The 9,419-nt window shown below is 66.0% G+C and overlaps 2 protein-coding genes across 5 annotated transcripts; both read right to left on the bottom strand.

Moving 5' to 3' along the window:
- Positions 1-31: 31 nt before the first annotated feature.
- Positions 32-7,795, bottom strand: VPS33B (VPS33B late endosome and lysosome associated). Of its 4 annotated transcripts, none has more exons than XM_075044750.1 (23): positions 7,593-7,795; positions 7,228-7,308; positions 7,084-7,145; positions 6,790-6,839; positions 6,374-6,441; positions 6,097-6,142; positions 5,641-5,735; positions 5,116-5,220; positions 4,767-4,863; positions 4,465-4,557; positions 4,105-4,178; positions 3,601-3,687; positions 3,425-3,515; positions 3,096-3,170; positions 2,682-2,746; positions 2,527-2,581; positions 2,393-2,439; positions 1,968-2,100; positions 1,589-1,662; positions 889-990; positions 614-682; positions 418-534; positions 32-190 (listed from the first exon to the last, which is right to left on the bottom strand). In XM_075044750.1, exons 1-23 carry the CDS (start codon positions 7,686-7,688, stop codon positions 170-172), a joined length of 1,803 nt encoding a protein of 600 aa, XP_074900851.1. In that variant the 5' UTR covers positions 7,689-7,795; the 3' UTR covers positions 32-169. The 4 variants fall into 4 exon arrangements, with proteins under 4 accessions (XP_074900851.1, XP_074900850.1, XP_074900852.1 ...); XM_075044749.1 differs by having other exon boundaries at positions 607-682; positions 7,593-7,791; XM_075044751.1 differs by having other exon boundaries at positions 607-682; positions 4,465-4,542; positions 7,593-7,775.
- Positions 7,773-9,405, bottom strand: HDDC3 (HD domain containing 3). Its single transcript, XM_075044766.1, has 4 exons — positions 9,148-9,405; positions 8,513-8,568; positions 8,174-8,414; positions 7,773-8,054 (listed from the first exon to the last, which is right to left on the bottom strand). Exons 1-4 carry the CDS (start codon positions 9,257-9,259, stop codon positions 7,843-7,845), a joined length of 621 nt encoding a protein of 206 aa, XP_074900867.1. The 5' UTR covers positions 9,260-9,405; the 3' UTR covers positions 7,773-7,842.
- Positions 9,406-9,419: the final 14 nt, after the last annotated feature.

The raw sequence follows: 9,419 nt of genomic DNA, 5'->3' as shown, positions 1-9,419 counted from the left end.
GCCCGCCCCCAGCGCCAGGCCGAGCCGGAGCTGTGCCAGGAGAGATGTTTATTGACAAGGGGGGCACGGAGGGCGGCAGAGCCCCCCCCCCCCCCAGCCCCGGCCGGGCCTCACGCCTTGGCCTCGATCATGGCCTCCATCATACGGGCGCTGTTGGTGATGGCCGTGGTCAGGAAGATGAACTTGCACCCTGGGGGGGGAGAGGCCCCGCTAGTGCCCTGCCAGCCCCGGCCGTGCCGTGGGGCAGAGCGGGCATGGGAGAGTTCGCCAGGAGGGCCCATGGATCTCGCCACCCCCTTCCCCGCTGGCTCTAGCCACCACCAATGCCAAGCATGGCCGCTGCTCGGCTTTATGCCGTGATTGCTGGGTGCCCCGAGCTTTTGCCCTCTCCCCCCCGCGCCCCGCTGCAGCTCCTACCTCTCTCCTTCCCCAGAAACCGAAGAGCGGCAATTTCTGAGAAGGTGCAGCCCCCCAGGAAGACGGCAAGGATGACGCGCTGGGAATCCCAGGCGGGGTTGTCCTCCACGGCGCTGTCTGGATGAGGCAGAACGCTGTCGGCCCCACCAGCCCCAGGCCCACCCACCCTCAGCCCAGTGCTGGTGCTACCTGAGACTGAAAACTCGTTGCCGTTGAGCAGCCGCACAACCTCCTCCAGGCCCAGCCAGCCCCGGCGCTCCAGCACCTGGGGGACGGGGCAGGGGGTCAGGCTCAGGCCCAGTGGGGCTGGGCTGCAGGTGCTGGGCACGGCTCAGCGGAGGGAAGCACCGACCAGCAGCTGAGCACTGCCAGCCCCAGCCCCGGGCAGAAGGACCCCCACCAGACCCCCCAGGAGGAGGTCAGGGCTCAGAGGAGATGCACGCAGTGCTCCCCAGCAGCAGGTGGGCTCACCTGCTCAATGATCTTGCAGCTCAGGGGGACGTAGGCCCCACTGAAAACGTAAGCCATGTCCCGAGGCATCTTCAAGTCGTACTCTCCATCCACCCGGGGGATCTGCAGAGATGTGCAATACTCAGGGTACAGGACCAGCCTGCTCGGGGCTTCACCAACCCCCTTAGAGGTGCAGGCGGGTGAGGAGGGACAGACGCTCAGAGCAAGCCTCTGCCCCCACCTCCTGCCCCGCTACCTTCGGGCCAGGGCCAGCAAACACATGGCCTGGGCAGGCTGAGCATTGGAGGGCCAGGGACAGAAATGTCACCTCTCCACCCCCTCCTAGGACCACGGCCATAGAGCTGCCCCCCCTCCAGTGGCAGGCAGCTGCACAAAGCCAGCGCTGCTGCTGGAGCTGGGCCAGAGCATTTGCAGGCAGCGAGGTGAGCCCCAGCCCCTGCACAGCCGGAGCACACGGCCCTTCACCAAGCCGGTGGGGCCCAGAGTCAGGGCAGACTGGGAAGCCCGCAGTGACCTCCTGTCTAGGGGAGAAGCTCCTCCACTGCCTGGAGCAGCGGCCGCAGCTCTGGCCCCATGCAGTGCATGTCCCTGGGGATGCTGAGCCTGGAGAGGCAGGCATGGGCACAGACTGACCAGAGGTCTTCTGGCACCAGTGGGCACATGGGCAGAGCGGCAGGCCAGCAGCCCTGCAAGGACATACCAACCCCAGCTTCTTGCTTATGGCTCGAAAATTGCTCTTCCTGGCCAAAGAATTAAACGCATCAGTGATCTTTCCTGGAAAACAAGATAAGGAGAAACGGCCTTGAAGGAGAGGCCTGGAGTCTCTGGATCAATCACAGCCACAGGCTGGGCAGAGGGATGTGCAGAGCTCCTGGCTCTAGAAGAGAACTGGCAGCAGTGCCTGCCAGCCCTGTGGCCCGTGGGCAGAGGCAGCACCATCTCTGGGGACGTGCTCTGTGCCTGCAGTGTCCACGTTTGCCACATGCTTCCAGCCAGCTCTGAAGCAGCAGCTCCCAACTCCAGGGCTCCTTACAGCCCAGGCTCCCAAGGGACTCATGGGACAAAGGGCAGGCTCTCACCTGCAGCACGGTCCGTCACCAGCTTGCTGACTTTGCTCTCCACAGCAGTCAGAGTCTCTCCAGCTGACTGCTCGGTGAGCAGCCCGATGCGCTTGAGGTTGTGGAAGGTCAGCAAGTGCTCAGGTCCGTAGCTCTGGGGAAGGGGGCAGCTGGATCAGCACGGAGCCCCAGCTGCAAGCATGGGAAGGTGGCAGGGTGCCACCTCCATGGGGGATTCTGCTTAGAGCAACCCCGCAGGCAAAGGGCAGGGGCAGGCAGAGCTCAGGGCTCATGCAGAGCCCATGGAGGCAAGGGCCATCCAGCAGAGACAGCCTGAGCACCCCTGGATAGTGCTGCTGCCCAGTGCCTTGCAGCAAGCAGCAGGCAGGAAGGGGAAGCCCTGTCCAACACAACACTTGCTCTGCGGTGAGCCCCCAGTCCCTCACCTGCAGGTACTGGGTTTTCAGGGAGCGGTAGTCTTTGGGGATGAGACCTGTGGGGAGCACCAGGGTGAGCTCTGCGCCAAGGCTGGAGGGCCCTGGTGCCGCCCCTCCCTGCCCAGTGCGGCCAAACACCTCACCGTTCTCTGTGATGGACAGGAGGCACATCAGGCGCAGGCTCTCGATGGGGGACACCTGTGTGGGAGCAGGCGGTGAGCTGCCTGCAGCCCCCACGTCCACGCAGTGGGATGGGGCGGCCAGAGCAGCCCATCCTTCCGGCTCAGTGTGGTCTCACCTGCCGGTCAATGTGCTCCTCTATGAAGCTGGTGCTCTCACGGATGTCGAAGCCCTCCAGCAGAGCTATGGCGGGGAAGAGGCAGCATCACTTCACCCACCCCCAGCGCTCTCACCAGCTAACCGAGCTGGAGTATGGGCTCAGCCTCCCTCCCTGAGCCCCAGGGAATGGGGCAGGCTTGAGATGCTGGGCCTCCTACCCCACCACACGCCAGCCCTCTGAGGATGTGGCTTGACCCTATCTAGGACCTCAAGACCCACGCCAATGCAAACGGTCTGGAAGGACTGTGGTCACGCAGGGGGCACCCAGGTGTGAGGCTGCCCAGGGCTGGGGCAACTGGGTCGGAGTGGAGGGCAGGGAAGGGAGGATTGGGATAGGAGCAGCAACAGATGCGGGACAGAGAAGAGTACTCACAATGTTCAGCCTTGATCATCTCCTGGAAGTCCTGCTTGGTCTTCTTTTTCATGATGGACTCGCAGGCACCAATATCTGCACAGCCAAGAGAGAGGGCCACTTTGGAGGCATAACAAGCTCTGCATATTGCTTGTCCTGCCCGCCCCAGCCCCACTACAGACTCTTGCACATACTAATGGCCTCTGTAATCCTGCCCACTGCTCAGATCATCTGCCCCTCCTGGGGACTAGCAGGGCCCTTCAGCCCCTGCCCCTTTCCCCAGGAGCCCAGGCACCCGCTGCAGCAGCCGAGGGCCTCTCCCTCCCTGCCATCCCAGCCCCAGCTCCTACGCAGGCTCAGCAGGCGATGCTCTTGCTTTAGTCCCTTCAGTTCCTGAGAGACAAAGTTCTTCATCTGCTTGATGTCCATGCCACGGCGCCGCTGTGGAAGAAAGAGCACCTGGGGAGGTGACCTGGATGCGGAGGGATGGCACCGTGGGTGTCCCACACACTGGGGCGATACTCACGTCATACTGTGCCTGCAGGTTACGCGACTTCTGGCTCAGGAAGCCAAACACGCTGGAGAAGTGCTCGTTCCGAATCTGGCTGAAGACCTGCAGAGAGCAACGCAGCAGTCGATGCCGGGCCCCATGCTCCCCTGTGCCAGCATGGGGCCAGCCCAGCCACAGCCCCCAGCATGGCAGCAACTGGAGCTGACGCTTGCCAGCAGCCTGACAAGGTGGTATCCCCACTGGGGCAGTCAGTGCCCCAAAATACTGACTGGCTGGCACAACACACCCCTGCACACAGGGACTCTGACAACTACAAGAGCCAAGCTGTGCCTGCAGACCACGTTTTTCTGGTCTCTGTGCCCCGACCCTTCCCAACCTGTGCTCTGAGACCCAGCAGCACCTGGCCGCTCCCTGCTCAGGCTTAGGGGAGGAAATGCCTGGCTCAGCCTCCTCCTGGTGCCACCTGGGCATGGAGGACGGGGGGACCCCCTTTCCCTGAGGCACATAAGCAGGACTCACTTTGTCCTGGGCATTAAGCAGCACCTTAATACTCTTGTCAGAAGAGGTGACGTCTGGCCCAAAATCCACACTCCCTGCAGAGAAGGATGAAATGCTGCTTTGCCCCAGGGCTAGCGACATCCCCGCACGTGTTGGCCCTGCTGCAAAAGGCAGCAGAGACAGGGGACGCCCGCCCAGCCCAAGGGCTGTCCTCGTGGACAGACTCCAGCAGCACCCCACACCAGGACTGTCCCCGTGGGGAACAGGCTCAGGCTGCAGCACACAAGCCCTGCGTCTGATGATGCTGGGCACAAACCCGAGACTCTTGCTACACATGCACGGAGCCCCGAGCCGCCCTGTTGCCTTCCCCCGGTGACCTACCACACTTGATGCGGAAGGTGTCATCCACCAGCCCCTCGTACACCACCTGGGAGCACAGCGCTGTCACATAGTCCGTGTCTGCAACGAGAGCCACTGCCCAGGCTGCCCTCACACTTCTCCCTTGCCCACCCTCCTTGCCTGCCACAGCCCTGCCCGACCTCGACTGCTGCAGCCAGCCACCCTGTACTCCTGCTGCTCCCTGCAGCCGGAACACGCTCTCCCTGCCCCTCTGGGCAAGCTGCCGGCCCAAACTGCTCCTCCTTGCCTGGCCCTTGCCTGCTGCCCTCCTTGCTCCAGCCTACCTCTGTCCATGAGGAAGACGTTGCCAATCTCGGGCTTCCTGCCCTGGCCATCAGCCTCGCTCTCCTCCTCCAGGTCCCGCCACAGCTCGTAGCTCATCTGTGACAGGCAGAGCGTGCCAGGGCCCAGGGGAGCACCCCCAGGCTCCCACCGAGGGCCGCAGCCTGCCCCAGCACTGGCCCCTTATGTGCTGCTGCTTCCCCACCTGGGAAGAAGCAGCAACACGGTGCCACCTCTGCGGTGACACAATGCCACACGGCTGATGGGGTTTGATTCCCTGTGAGTGGTAGTCCTTACAGGATCAGAGAGGCCTCCCCATGTGCTAGCCGAGCGCAGGAGCGCGGACCATACCTTGGCACACCTGCCAATCCCGTAGGCCTTGCCGAAAGGCCCGTACAGGGAGTTCAGTAACTGCAGGGCTCGAGCGACTGAGTTGATCCACCGGTGATCTCCTTCCTGCACGGACAAGACGACATGGGGGAGTGAGTCAGGGCAGGCTGGCTGGGAAACAACTGCCACACTGGGGGACTTGGCTGGAGATGGACTGGGGATGGAGTGGGTCCTGGGCTTGGTGCTTCCAGGAGGAACATGCACAGGAACATGCTGGGATGCCCCGAAGCTGCTTGGGAGGGAGCAGAGGAGGGGCCAGCACAGGGAGAGGTGTGTGGAGGAGGGGAGGCATCACAGCCCATCAGAGCAGCCACCCCTGGTAAAAGCCACCCTGAGACAGAAAACAAGGGCCTGCGGCGAGGGGACTGAGCAGGACGTCATGCATCAGCTCTCTGAACAAAGCTCTTCTGTCCCGAGCCCAGCAGATGAGCGAGGGAAAGGCTGCCACCCTGCAGGGCAGCGTCCCAGCGGGAGTGTCCCACTGACCAAGAAGTAGTCGCGAAAGAACTCGGGCAGCTCCATGCTGATGATGTCTTCGTCCAGGGGGAGCAGGTAGAAGGACCATTCATCGCAGGTGACGTCTGAGTTTGGGACAAGGAAAGATGACAGTTACCCAGCCCCCAGGAGAAACAGCCCCAAGAACCGCGACAGCCCCACAAACGGGTGTGGGGAGCAGAGAGAAGGGGTCTTTCCACAGGGATTCATGGCAGGACCCTCTCTCCTCTCAGAAGACAAAGAAGAGGCACGGATGCTGTAGCATGCACATGCCTGCCCGTAGGCAGGCACCCAGGCTCAAGGGAACCCGTGGTTCCTGCTTGCACTCCCATCCCTCCCAGCACAGGGATCCCAGTACTGGGATTCAACTGGGATTCTGTGGCATCAGAGTTACCACGAGCCAGCCCTCGGGGCGGGGGAAGAGGCAGGCGCCACAGCTCCACTCACCACCAAAGACTCCTTCTTCCTCCAGCACCATCTCACAAGCATAAAACTGGAAGAGAAGGAGGGACCCTCAGGGCCCAGTCAGGCTTCAAGCGAGCAGAAAAGATCTGGCGACGGACGGCACCAGGTCATTCCCAGGCATCACAACATTTGGTTTTAATTAAACATTTCTGGGTTAGAAACAAAGAACTTGTGGTGTCCGTAGAAGGGGTGGAAGGCACGAAGGCCACACAGACACAGAACGACAGGGTAACTGGCAGCAGAGTGTGGTCAAACTGACCTTTTGGGGGCTGAAGATAATCTTGTACTTCCTGCTCCTCCCTGACATCTTGTCAGCATTGACAATATCTGTGAACAAAAATCGCGCCAACTCTGCAAAGGCTGCCCACCCCCCTGAATCAGCACAACTCCTCTTGTTTGATGAGGTCCAGGGTCCCACACTTCACAGGACCCGAAATACCTCAGGCAGAGAAAAAAAAAAAAACTGGGCATGAGGCCCATCTGCCAAGGCTGCAGACCTGCTGAAAGCACTTCTTCAAGCCCACTCAACACTGGCAGCCCAGAGCACCGAGCCCAGCCCAGGCAGTGCAGGATGCTCCCCATGAGGCAGCTGCAGCCCAAGCTTCAGTGTGGGGCCAAGGTGTCACCCATCAACAGCGGGTGACGGACAACTGCCCCTCAGCTGCTTGCACTCACCGGCGATGTACCTCATCGTCTTGATCCGTGGCCGGACGAGGAAGCAGAACCTGCCATCACAGAGCAATGGAGGGGAGTGAGAGGCCCCTTGTGCCCAGCCCATCTCCTCAGCAGCTCTGCTGTGGGACCCATCCAGTCCAGCGGTGACAAATTCTGAGCTGGAAGAGGCACCTGCCCCCCCCGCCTGACCCTGCCTCTTGCCCCCAGATCCGCGCACCCCTCTGGCCTGGCCCGGCTGTGGGGTGGCTGCAGGCCGGCTGGGCAGCCCCAGTGCCACCACAGCAGGGGACTCACTGGTCACTGGCGCTGATGACCGGCCGGCTCTCCACCTTGTACAGCTTGTCCACCTCGTGCTGCTGCAGGGAGAGGCCGGGGCGTGGGCAGGCAGTGCGGGCAGCGCAGGCAGCGGGCAGCCACCAGCCCCAGCCCCCGCGGTACCTTCAGGATGGAGACGTTGGCGATGCGGTCCAGAGGGCTCATCAGGTCGGCCTCGATGAACAGGTCCTTCTTCCCGGGGAGCTGAGGGCAGGCGGGCCGTGGGGCCGGCGCCCCACCGGCCGCCCCGGGGCCGAGCCCCCTCCCCTGCCGGTGCCGGGCCGGCCGCACCGACCCCTCCCCACCTTCTCCCGCCCGGGGCCGACCCCGATCCCGCCGCCTCCCCAGCCCCAGCCACCGGTGCGGGATCCCCCCCCGCCCGGTGCGGGGCCCGGCCTCGCCCCCGCCCCGCCGCCCCCCCGGTCCTCGACCCCGCCACCCGCGGTCATCCCCGAGCGGCCCCCGCCGGACGCCGCCCCGGCCCGGACCTGCTCCAGCAGATAGATGAGCTGGTCCCGCGCCAGCCGCTTCAGGATACCGAAGTCGGGCGGCTCGGGCACGTCGCGGCGGCCGGCGAAGGCCATGGCGGGGCGGCGGGGGGCGGCGGGGAGCGACGCGGCGCCCGGAACGCCCGAAGGCGGACGCGCCGCCCGCCGGAACCCCGCGGCGGAACCCCCCGGCGGAAGTGCCCGGCGTCACGGCAACACAGGGAGGCGGGACTCTCAGCTCGGCGCACGTTTATTGGCCGCCGCGCCCCGCCCGCGGCTCCCGGTCCTCCCAGGCCCCGCCGGTCTCGGTGCCGGTGTCAGGCCCCGGCGGCGCCGAGGCCACGCCGCGCTCCTCGAAGAGCCGCTGCAGCGCGGCCTCCAGCGGCGGGCTCGTCCCGCGCAGACCGGCCACCACCCGCGCCGCCCACTGGAAGTACTCCTGCACGCGCTGCGGCGACCACCCTGCGGGGACACGCGCGCGGCCTGCGTCACCTCCGGGAAGGAGGGGGCTGAGGGGGGGCCCGGCCCAGGACAGCGGGGCGGGCCGGGGGGCACGGGGGACCCCCGGCGCGTTGCTGCACCTTGCGGGGTGCAGCGGTTGAGGTCCCGCAGGTTGTGCAGCTTGTCGGCCAGTTTGACCAGTTTGGCGCGGGGGCTGCTGGCGGGGGCCCGCTCGATCTGCAGCCGCTTCCGCTCCGCTTTGGGCAGCGCCTTGTCGTCCGTCACCTCCTCCACGACGCGCCTCACCTCCTCCCCGAACCGCTCCTCGATCTCGGAGAAGGCGGTGTCCGTGTCTTCCACCGTGTCGTGGAGGAGCGCGGCCTGGGAGGAGGAGGAGGAGGAGGAGGAGGAGGGAGGGGGGACGGTCGGGGGTGCGGGACCGGGCCCCCGCCGCAGCGGGGAGCGGGCAGGGGCGTTACCTGCAGCACGACGATGTCGGTCACGCCGGCCTCGCTGGCCAGGATCCTGGCTACGGCTGCGGCGCAGAGCGGAGAGGTGGGGAGGGGGGCGCGGGGAGGGGGGAGCACCGGGCCAGGGCAGGGGGCGGGGAGGGGGTTCCCCCGGGAGGCGGGCAGTGCCCGGGGCGGCGGGGACGGACACTCCCCGCGGGCACGTCCTGGGGCTGAAAGCCTTGTACCGGAGCAGGCGGGGACGCCCCCGCGGGCTGATAGCCCCGCGGGGCGGGCGCTGCCCGCAGGCCGGGCGGGTGCGGGGGCTGTAGGGGCCGGGGGCCCTGTCCACGGCGGAGCGACGGCGGGGGAGGGCGGGAGGAGAGAGCTCCCGCAGCCGAACACGGGGCGGGAGCGGTGGAGGGTGGGGGCCCGGGGGCGGGCAGTGCCCTGGGGGGCTCAGAGCCCCGCCGGGTGGCAGGGACGTGGCTCTCTCCAAGGGCCGGGGCGGAGGGGTCCCGGGGGCGGGGGGGGGGTCCCGGGGACGGGCGATGCTTCGGTGCAGGAGGGGAGATCCTGGGGACGGGCAGCGCTGGGGGGCAGAAGGGGCCCCGCGAGCGGGACGCGGGTGCCGGGGCTGTCCCGGGACGGGCGGGGCTCCGCACCGATGGGGTGGTTGATGAAGGGGGTGCCCTCGGGGTCCTTCCGCCGCTGCTCCTTGTGCTTCCCGGCCGCGAAGTCGGCCGCCTCCAGCAGCCGCGCCGCGTCGGAGCCCATGGCTGGCGCGGAGGAAGCGGGGGCGGGCGGAGGCGGGTCCCCTACAGCCGTTTATTGCGCCCCGGGTCCCGGCCCGCCCCGGGGCAACCGGTACAGCAGCGTGCCGTCGGGGGCGCGCACCTCATGGCCGGTGGCCGGTGCCGCGCTCAGGGCCCTCTCG

The sequence above is a fragment of the Buteo buteo genome, chromosome 13 (assembly GCF_964188355.1).
Source record: "Buteo buteo chromosome 13, bButBut1.hap1.1, whole genome shotgun sequence".
In the NCBI taxonomy this organism is placed as follows: domain Eukaryota; kingdom Metazoa; phylum Chordata; class Aves; order Accipitriformes; family Accipitridae; genus Buteo; species Buteo buteo.
This window is presented reverse-complemented; position numbering and strand designations above follow the sequence as displayed.

Coding starts and splice junctions, on each gene's coding strand:
- VPS33B (XM_075044748.1), bottom strand. CDS start 7,688: ATGGCCTTCGCCGGCCGCCGCGACGTGCCCGAGCCGCCCGACTTCGGT. Junction 2,582..2,681: donor AGGAGCACATTGACCGGCAG/GTGAGACCACAC, acceptor GCTCCCACACAG/GTGTCCCCCATCGAGAGCCT. Junction 1,663..1,967: donor GGTGACGGACCGTGCTGCAG/GTGAGAGCCTGC, acceptor CTTGTTTTCCAG/GAAAGATCACTGATGCGTTT.
- HDDC3 (XM_075044766.1), bottom strand. CDS start 9,259: ATGGGCTCCGACGCGGCGCGGCTGCTGGAGGCGGCCGACTTCGCGGCC. Junction 8,569..9,147: donor CTTCATCAACCACCCCATCG/GTGCGGAGCCCC, acceptor TCTGCGCCGCAG/CCGTAGCCAGGATCCTGGCC. Junction 8,055..8,173: donor CAACCGCTGCACCCCGCAAG/GTGCAGCAACGC, acceptor GTGTCCCCGCAG/GGTGGTCGCCGCAGCGCGTG.